The 13,460-nt window shown below is 38.6% G+C and overlaps 1 protein-coding gene across 1 annotated transcript in view; it reads right to left on the bottom strand.

Moving 5' to 3' along the window:
- The window catches only part of LOC116506263 (kinesin-like protein KIF26A), a 57,507-nt gene extending 47,369 nt beyond the window's left edge, over positions 1-10,138 (bottom strand). Inside the window, 2 exon segments of the mRNA XM_032213914.1 lie at positions 9,430-9,492; positions 10,089-10,138. Coding sequence (XP_032069805.1) covers positions 9,430-9,492; positions 10,089-10,138 — 113 coding nt within the window.
- Positions 10,139-13,460: the final 3,322 nt, after the last annotated feature.

The raw sequence follows: 13,460 nt of genomic DNA, 5'->3' as shown, positions 1-13,460 counted from the left end.
AATGGATGGGATGGGATGGGATGGGATGGGATGGGATGGGATGGGATAGGATAGGATAGGTTAGAATAGAGTAGAGTAGAGTAGAGTAGAGTAGAATAGAATAGAATAGAATAGAATAGAATAGAATAGAATAGAATAGAATAGAATAGAATAGAATAGAATAGAATAGAATAGAATAGAATAGAATAGAATAGAATAGAATAGAATAGAATAGAATAACAGAGTTGGAAAGGACTTGGAGGTCTTCTAGTCCAACTTCCTGCTCAGGCAGGAAACACTATACCACTTCAGACAAATGACAATGTGACATTGTCATCCTAAAAGAAAATCGAATTAAAAGCATGCTTCAACACTTAATGCCATAAACCCAGAGATTAAGTCATCAAAGAGATAGAGAAAAAAAGAAACCTCTGCTTGACCTCATCACCAAGCAATGAAGGCATGCTACCTCCCAAGTTCACAGAAAACTGAACACACTGCCATGTTTTAAATTTATGAGGCAAACTTTATCAACAAAGCAAAAAGATGCTGAGGTTAGTGCATCCATTGTGGTCCACTTTGATCTCTCAATGGCTTTCAACAACACCAGTCATGGATCCTTCTGAGCCAGTTTAGGGGAATTTGAGTAGGCACTGTATTATAATAGTTCTCCTATTCAGGGTTTGTTCCATTCACTGTTGTTAGGGAGTTTAGAGGTTGAGTCAGAGGCTCTTTCTTTGTGGAGTGCCTTAGGATTCTGTTCTCTCTCCACTTCCATTTAACATCTGCATGAAACTTCTAGATCTCCTGTAATCATGGAATATATTATCATCTTATGCTGATGTCACCCAGCTGCACATCTCTACCCTTGACCAATCAAGCAATGTCAGCAAGTCCTTTTCTGATGCCCAGAAAACTGTGGGGACTTGAATTGGGAAATACAGGCTTCAGTTCAATCCTGGCAAGACTGAGTGGCTGTATGTTTTAAGGCCACTCCACATTCAGAGAGCGTCCATCTTTAACTCTGCCCTTGGGTGAATTTCTCCAATCAGAGCTAATATTCAGTTTGGGGGCAATGTGCATTTATGGCTCCTGTTCAAAGAACAGGTTGCAGTTCTGGCTTGGAGGCCTTTGCACAAGTTTGTCTTTTGCATCAATTATGCTCATTGCTGAGCCAGGAGGCATTGCCCTTGGTGACCCATGACTTAGTCACTTCTTGCTTGGATTCTTAACAAACTCTATTTGGGCTGCCCTGAAAAAATCAGAACTTGTAGTTGACCCCAAAATGCAGTAGATGGAATTTTTGGCTTCTCTCAATAAGCTCATATAACATACAGCACCACTTTTGGTAAGCTTCTGGGTGCAATTGAAGGTTCTTGGAATTACCTATGAAGGCCTATGTGCTATTTATAAATCATTTAAATAAATACATGGTTGTTTGCTATTTTTTCATAGCTTCTTTTACAAAATTTTGAATGTTTGTCTAATTGCCACATATTTTCAAACATTTCTGTATCCAATTGTGTGGAAGAGAATCAGGCTTATTGTTATAATCAGTACAAGCCATTATAAGTTGCTTTTCTTCATTGAGATTCTAGGGTCATTTTATCAATCAGCAATTGATCCTTTGTGCCTCATGAAGTGAACAGCTACTCCTTTTCTTCAGGTGGATACAATGAATTTTTGATTAAACAGTTCAGCATTGTAGTGTTAATGTACAAGTTAACAAATGGAATATGTTGGCAAGCAAATAATTGGACTGTAGTTATTTACAGTCTGTTCCTGTCTCTTATTAATATAAATGTTCACTATTGTGATCCATTTTGCAATTTTCCCAGTTATAATATTTCATTAAATAGCCCAGCTTTCCTAGAGAATTGTCAGACATCAAAACTCATGTATTTTTTTTTCTTTCCTGATGCAGTCCAAGGCTTAAGTTTCTTTGCTTATTTTTTAATCGTTTCATGATGATGATAAAGATTTTTAATCAAATGATGATATGATGGTGATGATTGTACATCCAAATGTTCACTAGGAAGAGATTATTACTTAAAGGGTGACCTCTTCCTGTCCACCAGATTTATCCTAGCCATATTGTTGCTGAGATCTTGTTGGTAGTAGGAACTTGGACAAACTCATAATATCGGAAATAGATCCAAAAATTCTACAAAGTTTCATTTACCCAGGGCAGACCAGATAACTCTAAGCCTTCTGTTCCTATTTCTAATCTCTCTGAAGCTCAGGTCTTTATCTGTTTCTTTGGACCCCTGGCAAGGTTCAAAAGCTTAAAGATGGTGCTGAGGCAGCAACTGCCACGAAAAGAGAAATTGCCACTGTTCATTAAAACACCACTGAGGAGATTGGGGAAAGGAAAAATTGGACATATCTGCCCTCATATCAAAGTAATCCTGCAATCACCAGTGGTCTCCCCAATTATAAAGTCTTGCAAGAGGGAAAGAGATGTTGAAAGAAAATGCCTACCACTCATTCCACTTCATTGCTTCTCAGTATTTCGTCCCAACATCCAAGTTTAGCAAAGTTTTATGAACTGTCTTAGCTAGTTGAATGCCTTAATTACAGTTTTTATATAAAGTTCAATGAGTTAATCTCTTATACTTTTCGCATCTTCAACCTCAATAATCAATTCCAGCATATTCTTTATTCTTCCCATTATGCCCAAAAATCATCCTCTCAACCTGTTTTAAGATAATGACTATTAATAATCTTATTGTGAGAATATTTTTTTTCACTTGAAATTTCATCTCATTCTTCTTAAAGAAAAGACGCTAGAACTTCAAAAAAACCTCAGGTTTTTACAATGTGTTCTAAAAATCCCTTCATACAGTTCCAGTGCCCTGCACATTATATCCTGTCCTGATCAGAAATGGTTGTAGACTTGTAGTTATTTGTCTTTCGATTTGTTTGGTTTTCATGCTAAATTATAGGGGGGAAGATCTCTGTTTTTCTAAATTCCAGTTTGAAAATTAAAGGGGATTATACTATTATAACAATCATAAAGATCCTAGTTTTGTGATGGCAAACCTATGGCACATGTGCCAGAAGTGGCATGCAGAACCATCTCTCTGGGCACAACATCCATGTTGCTGTTCTGGGTTCCAGTGCACTGGTTTTTGTGTGCATGTGGGAGTGCCAGAAACCAGAAACCAAGTGGTCGGTGTGCATGCGCATGCTGGAAACTGGAAACTCAGCTTCCTGGCACGCACGTGAATGCTGGGAAGCTGGTCTTCTGGTTTCTGGCACTCCTGCATATGCGCACTAGGGAGCTACTCTTCGGGTTCTTGTGCTCCCGTGCATATTTGCCAGGGAGCTGCTCTTCCAGTTTCTGGCGCTCCCCCGCATGCATGCCAGGGAGGTGCTCTTCTGGTTTCTGGTGCTCCCATGCACATTTGCCAGGAAGCTGCTCTTCCGGTTTCTGGTGCTCCCCTGTGTGTGTGCGCGCTTTCATCTTGGCACTCAGTGCCAAAAGGTTCGCCAACACTGTCCTAGTCAGTCATTCCTGGAGTTCATATCCAGCTCTCAGAGCAGATCAAATAATCTCTTAGTGACTACATTCAGGACAGTTTCCTCTGCTGGCTGGGGAATTATGGGAGTTAAAGTCGACATATGGAAATTTCTGGAAGTTGGAATACACACAATTGACAACATTGAGAACTCTGGTTTAGGTCATCTTTTTCTCCACATTCTGCTGATGTAAAGGATTCCATGACTCCTTTAACATCTGAATTTTTTCAGAGTGACACTTTTTAATGCTGCTTTTTGATGGTCCCAGATTAATATCTATAATTTACTAGCTATTTGAAGCAACACTGAAAATTTGCCATCAATAAATAAATTGGACGCAGTTCTAGGCTATTATTCATCTCACAACTGAAAGCAAGGGCACTCTGAAAACGAGAATAAAGAATCTTATCAAAAAAGTGGCAATTTAGATATTTGGATGCCAAACCATAGCACAGATGCCATTTGGGTTTATTAAAAGCAGCTCTTCAATTCACTGTATCTCTCCATATGCTTTGATCAAAGCCATAGGTCCATTGTCAAGGTCCCCTCTATTCCTTTCTCAAGCATTGTTACAAGCCTTAGGGAATGGTGGGTTGCCTTATCAAAGATGAGTGCAGAGGATAGTAGTACTGGCAGGCATTTCATTACTTTTCCTATAAGATGTATATTTTATTGCATTTCTGTGAGGTATTGCGGATAATAAGTATGACAGCTAAATTTAACTGTTAAAGAGGATCCATAGCAATAATAGCTCTGGAAGAAGGCTCTAATGGCTATTTGTATATTTTTAAGAACCTCGGAGGACACAGAGGACATAATGCTCATTGTAGTATTTACATTGAGGTGAACTTTTTTGTTCACTAAAATCAATGGCCCAATAAATAAATATGTGGAGTTGTAAAATAACTCTTGGAGATATGATATTTTACATACCAATCCATACTTTGGATTCTCCATCATGTAAAACCTATGGGACAATTGCCCCCCTTGCTCTTCTTTAAATAAAAAATAAGAGACTTGTTTACTTCTGCCTTTTGGGAAAAGAAAAGACAGAGCTATGCAACTGAGTGACTTGGATGCAGCTCAATATCTCTGTCGATTTTCTCCTCCAAAAGGCCTGGGAATTGTTAAACTCATTGTGGCTATCATTCTTGAATTAAGCTAATAGTGAGCAGTTGTGCAGCTAGACCAAGAAAAACATCCCTGTTTATACAGATAATAAAAGGGAGAATATAAATAAATAAAAGCTTAAGTTTTCAAGCATGTGATCATTCTGGGTAACCAGGTTCCAGAATGGTGTTTCTGATCTCAGCATTTAAGATTATAGTATAAGAAAGAGATGAAAAACTATTTCAATGAAAATAGGCATGTAAATGGTAAGGGGATAGAAAAGTTACTTGGAGATTTATACTCCCTTTTATTCACAAGGTCCAAGCCATATAAATAATGCACCCAGCAGGCCTACAATAACCTTTCTTTTGACAGCTCATCTTTAAAAATATACTGATCCTCCCCTTCTAATGTCTCTTTAAAAGGCTCTTCTGAGAATCTAGCACTTTTGTCATCTCTGGTGCAATTCCTTGAAGAAAGGGTGGCATTTATCACAGATAATGCTGCCCACTGTATATAAGCAGCAATTGCAAGAACAAGCCAACACAGAGGAGATTGAGAGCTTGTGTATGCAATCTCATTTTTAACAGATTTATAAACTACTAACTGCAATTGACTATCACATTTTGTTTATTTGCTTGTCAAGGAGTTCAGGGTGGCAACTGCTCAAATATAATCAGTAGCTGAGCTTCTAGGGTGATTTTCAACATTCATGGCAAACATATTCAAGTTCCATTAGTGCAGCCACTCTCTTTTACTTATTCCTTCTTTGTCCTTAACTCCATCTGTAATCACTGCTATGAGGGATATGAGGGCCAATAGGTTTTCCCAAGGATGGCTTGACCTTTTGTCTTGGACAATGATACCATCAATTCTAGTGATGACAATTCCATAAATCAGGAGAGCAGAGAGAATCAACACTATGGCACTTTGAAAAAGTTATGGAAAGCAATATACAGTATATAAACAAGAACTTTCAACAAGGCAAGTATTTTCTCAGGCATTCTCAGTTCCTGAATCTGAGAACTTCTAAAGATCAGAAAATAATTGATGTTACCAAATACTTCAGTAGATGAATCAAAATTTTGGATCAGCCCTATTTAAGGGTATAGCATCATTCATCTTTTCTTTATTTCGCAGAAAGAGAAAGTGAATGAGGTAGCAAAAGAGAGAGACATTTGGCTAATAATTATAACAAGTAAATGGATCCGTGTACTTTAATAAAATGTTCACTTCAGATATGAAAATATAGAAAGGTGGAGGGGAATATGTTATCTGTTGTGAGGAATGTGGTCAAAATATGCCAAATAGCTGTATATAAGAGCACGGCTGCTTACTTTGTATTAGGAAAGGAGCATTGGTTGGGTTAGATTCCAGGAAGAATGGGGCACTTAAGAAGTGTGGTGCTAGAACAAAATAGATGTTGAATGACTGTGAATTGAATACTAAAGTGGGTGAGCAATAGAAAGTAGTACGTTGAAATGTTTTTTTTATATTGAAAGAATGAACAAATATTGAATTGCAAAACAATAAATGAAGCCAGAATGAATGAATCAGAAGTAGGAAAGATCAAAAAGTAATGCTTCATAAGAAAACAAAATGAGAGACAGAGACAGAGACAGAGACAGATAGGCAGGGAGAGAGAAGGGGGAGGGAAGGGTAAAGACATGCAATATGAAGTAGTGTTCAGACTTGGTGGAAACAGAAATCTTTGCCAAGATGAATGGAGTATTTTTTAATCAAATTTGTATGCCATTTATCTCATGGTAGAAAGCAACATTGAGTGGCTGAGTATGCAGTATGGAATACTGCATAACATTGGTTATCTCCCAAAGGGGATACTGTCACAGGTATGCATGTATGTATTTAACTGGTCAGCAACTGATGACAGTGTCTATGGATTCTCAGTCATCTAGGTCATGGTTATCCCAAACATGCTTTTTGAAAAGGCAATTGGACTTTCTTGCTTTTTCCTTGAACACATTTCACTTCTCATCCAAGAAGTTTTTTCATTGAAGAATTGAAGATTTGAAGAAGAAGCACTGAAGAAGCTTCTTGAATGCGAAGTTCAATGTATTTGAGGAGGGAAAAATATAAAGTCCAGTTGCCTTTTGAAAAGGCACCTTTGGGATAACCTATCAAAGTGCCTGGTACATTTTCTGAAAAATGGTACTTGTTGCCTTCCTTCCACTGAGGCTGCCACATTTTTCTCCCAACAATTCCTTAGATTAGGGTTGCTATATTGCACAATATGCTGAGAAATCATAGCCCTATTCTAGAACAACATTCTCCTGGTATAGCATCATTCATACAGAAATATTACAGATTATTAGAAAGCATAATGAGCTTTGGTGAAACAAATGATAAAGTGAAGATATAACATGCTCAGGGGGAGAAAATGTTCCCATGTTACACATTAAGCCTTGGCACCAACAAATAAATAATATCCTACTCTGTGAGATACAAAAATTCTGGCCCAGGAAACTCTGAAGGAATTTGTGAAAGTAAGTGTGATTCTTATCTCATTTCATTTAAGCACCAGCATGAATATTATTATTAATACTAGTTCATACTTTGTTCCAGTGGTGGGTTGCCAATTTTTTACTACCAGTTCGGGCACACTCTCATGCTTGCTCGCATTTTCATGCATGCTTGCGTTTGCACACGCATGCGCAGAAGCACCTGTCCAGGTGAGTGGAGCCTCCCGCCACCACTACTATCGGTTCACCCGAACCGGGAGCAACCCACCTCTGCTGTGCTTGTATGTTATGCTTACACACATTGCTGAATTAACCCATTTTCTTGGTTTCCATGATACTTTGAACCATGAACTAATCAAGCAAGCACAGTCTTTGTAATACAAGCAGCCAAGACACATTAACACAATTTCCCAACCAAAATCAAATTTTAAGTTTTTGCTCAGTCCCGAACTCTCCTGGTTAAGACTAAACACGATTCATTAGTAGAAAACTTTTGTTACCTGATACTTCAAACTAATCCAGTCTGTCCATAGGCAGCAATCACTTTAGAACTTCAGAATTCTCAAAAAGAAAAGAGGGATTTAAATGTCTTTAATAAATAAAATATCAGTGTAGATCCATCCACAAGTGTTTGAAGATCAAGAACCAAGGACAACAACAACAACAAAATCCTCTCCTTCTGTGTTATTTTATTATATTATTCTTAGGTCACTCTTCATGACTTAAATGTCTCTAAATCCCAAGGGATTTATTATTTATTTATTATTATTAAAATTTAATAAATAAAATATCAGTGTAAATCCATCCACAAGCGTTTGAAGATCAAGAACCAAGGACAACAACAACAATTTTGATAATCTTATCAAAATTACATCTGCCTCTCATTTTCTCCCAGCCTTCCAATTCTAGTTTTAAATCAATATTTCTTCCCTATCCCATGCCATTGTCCTAAATACAAAACAACACATGGCAAGGGCCTCAACATGAGTAATGATTGCACATTTATGGGGGGGGGGGGGTTTAGAATAATCAAGGGATCAGTTAATCATCAGGATGACTTCATTGCACAGAAAATCTTCCTTAAGCACTACCATTTATACTTTCAAGACTCAGTGATTACCTCATTGTATCCTGGCCTGCAGAATTTGAGAAATAATTACAAATTAACTTCAGTGCTGGTATTCCAGCTAGAATAATCCTGACCTACATGATTTTCCCCAGAGAAGTAACTCATGGTTCCCTACTTCAGGAGAGGCTTTTCAGTGGCAGCACTGGCCTTTTAGAGAAGCTTCCTGGTTGAAATTAGATTGGCTCCCTCCTTAACTGCAGTTTAAAAACAACACTTTCATCAAGCATTTAATAGTTAGTGCTGTTTCTTCTTTCGTACTGTTGTTTTTCAACTATGCTTTATTTATAGATTTTTACAAGTGGGTAGTTTAATTGCATATGCCTATTGCCTATATCTATGAAGTGGTGAGAGTCCTTAATTGGATTACAGTGGGATGTAAGTTTAAATAAGTAAAGAAATAGTTCAAAAGCAAGGGAATTGGGCACTAGAGGAAATGTATGCTTAAGCAAAGCTGTGTGGTTCGTTCAGTTCAGTCTGATCCAGTCCAATTGTCTCTCCAAGCCATCAAAGATCATTCTAAGCCCTCTGTTTTACAGACTTTTTGACCCAAGGCAACAGGAACTGGACCAGAAACTCATGATTGCAATGCAGTCTCTCACATAAACTTTTCTAACCTTCTTTATAGCAAGTCTTCCCAAGACAAAAATAATAGAGAGGGAGGGAGAGAGGGGGGGGAGGGAGGGAGGGAGAGAGAAGTTGTCTGAGGATGGGCTTCAGTATGAGTCTTGTTAGGAACATAATCTAACAGTTGGGTTGGCAATATATAAATCATGTAACAATGCTATACCTGTTTCTTTAAATCATGCTGTAAATGTGATTGGTTGCTGTTTCCTATCAACCATAAGATGGAGCCAGAATCACTGTTAGATGCTGATCTGATCTCATTTGGAAGCTGGCTGTTAGAAGTGCCGTATTGTGATCAGTGTGAGCTATTGTAAGTTTTGCAACTGTTAGGAAACTTTGTGTACCGGACTGTTTGTATGATTATGGACTATGTTATTTGGATTATCCCTTAACTGAAAGACGTTGATGACTGATTGTCTTAACTGTGTATGACTTGGACTGTTTGATGGACTCTGATACCTCTATTTCCATGAAAGTAAAAGCCTACTTAAACTGCAGTGTCTCTGTGTGCTGGTTTGTGTGTTCTCCAACAACACTCTCACAACGCTTCTCTGAACATACTCGCTCTCCCAATGGGGAGCTTACCTAACAAGTCTGAAAGCTTGAAAGACCAAAGCTCTGGTCCCAGTGACTGACTCAGATTGAATCCTGCAAAAATTGAATAATTTGAGCTACGTTTTTGTTTATAGCAGAGACAGCAATACAGAGGCAAATCTAAACCTATGAAACATTTGCTGAAGTTTAAGGAGATAAAGTTGGAGGAAACTTTGGAGGTGTTTCAGGTTACTAGATGCAGAAAAACTATCCTCAAGCCTTTGCTTGAAGACCGCTAGCCAGGAAGATCCATCAACTTATAAATAAAATCATTGTCAAACTGTTTCTATCATCAAGATTGTTCATCTAATATTTAAGTGAAATCTATCTCCTATAATGTGTTTCTTAGAGCTAGATAATTTTTATGCTAAGAATTTATAGCATCATCCAACCATTGCAGCAGTAATATACAGTAATGTGGATAGGTTTTATATGGCACATTATATTGACTAAATAATGTTATAAATCAATAGCACAGAGGTCCTTAACATCCTGCTGTCAGAGCCAACAAAAATCTTTGTCCTTACTTTTTTGTAGACCATTATTATCTCCCCTGCCTCTCCAGTTCTCTGTTTCAGATTAGACATGTCCAATTCCTTCACATATTAATCACAGAATATGTTTTTCATCCTGTTGACAGACCTCATCACCTTCTATCATTTTCTTGATTATAGAGATTACATTCCTCTATAGCCTTCATATCCACACTTAACAAATATACTATGTTAGTTAGGGGAGAATTAAAGGTCTAATAGAGCAGGGGTCCATAGCCCCGGCCCATGGACCAGAACAAGTCAGTAGCCCATTGGGAACTGGGCCACACAAGCAGCAGGCAAGTCTGCGAAGCTCCATTTGTGCAAGCAGCAGACCCATGCATGAAAATATCCCCTCCCTCCATCACCAGCACCACCATTGCCAATCACAGAAATCTTGGGGACATTTCCTTTAATAGAGAATAAAGTACAACTAGTTGAAACTTGTAAACAATGTTTCTATTAATGCAGCCAGCACCTACTGTATTTTTCGGCGTATAAGATGCACCGGAGCATAAGATGCACCAAGATTTTGAAGAAGTGAATTAAAAGAATAAGTTTTTTCACTCTGCAGACCTCCCAAAAATGGCCTGTTTTTCATGAAAACAGGACCATTTTTTGCCAAAAAGAACGGGCATGCATAGCCTTTAGGAGGCTTATAAAGAGCTCTTGGATTGGGGGGGGGGCAAAAATGAGCAAAAAACAACCTGTTTTTTGCTCATTTTTGCCCTCCCCAGCCTCTAGGAGCATTCTGGAAGCCTCCTAAAGGCTGTGCATGGCCATTTTTGCAAAGGGGATGGGGTTTCAGGAGGCCAAAAATGCTGTATTCAGTGTATAAGACACATCCAGATTTTCACCCTCTTTTTTGAGGGAAAAAAGGTGCGTCTTATACTCCAAAAAAATACGGTAGTTGATTTTGGATGAAAACTAACCATGGTCAGATCTGGCTAGTGGTTAGATGAGATGACTAGGAAAGTCCAGGCCATAACCTAGAACAGGAAGCTGAAAAAGTAGCATGGAAGAAGATAATGTCCAATCACTCCTATACTATTGCTGCCACATGGGCCTAGCTAGGTAATAGCAGTAGACTTATATACCGCTTCATAGGCCTTTCAGGCCTCTCTAAGCGGTTTACAGAGAGTCAGCATATTGCCCCCAACAATCTGGGTCCTCATTTTACCCACCTCGGAAGGATGGAAGGCTGAGTCAACCCTGAGCCGGTGAGATTTGAACCGCTGACCTGCTGATCTAGCAGTAGCCTGCAGTGCTGCATTTAACCACTGCGCCACCTTGGTAGTTCATCAGTTCCAGTTGAAGTATGTTTTCTTTTTACCTTTGTAGATATTTCAACAGCCAATGCATCTTATGGTGATGAGATGAGTTATGCACCCTAACAATATCCTGCTAATCTTTTCTGGGAAAATGTAGCAGAACTCTGACCAACCATATTATCCATCAGCTTCTATTAAGCTTGTTTTACTTCTGAGTTACCCAAGCCTCATATTCCTTCAGTCTATGAAATATACTCTGCATATTCTACTGCTAAAAGGTGGACTTATTGTTATAACAAAATAAAAATACTCCTGAATAAAGTCAGTTTGAACTTTCAAAGCAATAGCATTTAATGAAACACCTGGCCACATTTCAGACTTTAGCAAACAGGGTGCAATAACATTTAGTGTCTTATTGTCTCCTTTAGATGCTGTAACATCAAAGGAAGGCATTATGTTCCCCACATTCTTTGTTTTCCAACCCCCACACCTGGAGTGGGATTTACACTGACTGTGAAAAAAGCCATATTCAGTATATAGATAACAGATCTATATAGCCATCCTCCTACTTCCTAGAACTATAAGTCACATCTTAAAATGTTCAGCATGTGGAATGCAGTGCAGGGGCACATTTCTTACAAAGAGCTCTAGTTAAATACACAGCCTAGGGAGTCCTATGTCTCAGGCAAGAGAGGATGAAGGTATAAATGACACATGGAAACAGTTGTGATTGAATGGCTCACTAAAGAGTTTAGCACAGTGAACCTTGGTCAGAAAAAAGTAATTCAAATGCTTCAGACAGCTCTGCCAGGTGTATCATAATTTTATCTTGTTCTCATTGCCATTATCTTAGATAACCATATGTGCAAGACCAGGTGGCAATGAAAGCCAGCCAGCCAGGAGAATTATGTGAAGAGTCGTGAATAAAACCCGTATGTATCACCTGGCTCCCATCTCTACACCTTCTTTGGTGGTCCCATGGTGCCAAAAACTGACAAAAGTTAATAACCAAGTAGGATAATTTAGTTATTTTCAAGTTTTCATTCTTGAATTGAAATTTCAAGAATCTTCAGAAGCTTTATTTTTATGTCTGACTTAAATACACTGGAGCTACACTTTCTCTATGAAAGTAGGGGGAGCATCTCTTTCTGAATCCAGAGAAACATTTAGAGAAGAAAGCTGGTCTCTTCTTGAGCTTTGGTCAACTGGATTGGAGAGTCCCAGAACTTCTGTCCCAGAGTGTGACAGAAATGGACAAAGAGTCCCTATTCCTATGAGCATTTAGGAAGCATTATTCAATAAGGCAAACACAAAGAAATAAAAATGGCCGGAACATAACCTACCAGAATCATTCGCATCTGGTTCTTTGTGCAACTATAAGTAATGGTCCAAAATGAATAAACAGCACAGACTAACAACCCATTTTACAACTTGGCTGGAAAATGCCCCGCAATCCACACAGGAAGCCTAAATTGCTTGAATGGCTGTTTGGAGCAATAAACTTAAGTGCAACTTTTCTTCTTTGCTTTTTCTCCACAAAGGTTATTACAGATCAAAAGTTCAAAGCTCTGCCCTCAAGATTATTAAGCCACTATTGAAGTACGGTGGAAGGCCTTTATTATAGGCGTCAACTGCCTGCCAGAGACTTCCCATGTCACAAATTATGTTTCTTTACAGCAAGGAGCTCAGGAGCAGCTAACCAGCAGGCAGCACCAAAATGCCAGCTTTAATTAGGACCCCGATTTTCCTACACATGTCTTAATTTATTCAGAATGTTCTTTACCATTTGGAGAGAGCGGGGGCACACTCTTGGCAGACTGCTGAGCTGAGCAAAATAAAGTTTTACTCTATTCCCAAGAGGCTTGGAAATCCTGGCGACTTTAAAAGAAACTGTCTGTGGGTGGCAGGTCTGAGAATCATGCCTTAACGGAAGAGGCAAGGCTGAGGCAGCTACCCTGAGTTTCATTAAAGAGATTCCATGCACACATATGGACACAGAGAAGAGACAGAGAACTCCAGTTCTTATACATTGTTAAATCTGCCAGTTCCCTAATTTCACAAGCTCTTTTCAGGTTATTGTCCAAAATAAATAAACTTTTTAATGGTTGTGTACCTTTTGATGTTTTTAACTTGTAAACTGCCCAGCTTGGTTGGTGGGCAATGAAACAAATAGTTGGCCTACTATATCTCAAGACTGTCTTGGTTCTGTGCAAAATTT

This window comes from Thamnophis elegans, chromosome 1 (genome assembly GCF_009769535.1).
Source record: "Thamnophis elegans isolate rThaEle1 chromosome 1, rThaEle1.pri, whole genome shotgun sequence".
In the NCBI taxonomy this organism is placed as follows: domain Eukaryota; kingdom Metazoa; phylum Chordata; class Lepidosauria; order Squamata; family Colubridae; genus Thamnophis; species Thamnophis elegans.
This window is presented reverse-complemented; position numbering and strand designations above follow the sequence as displayed.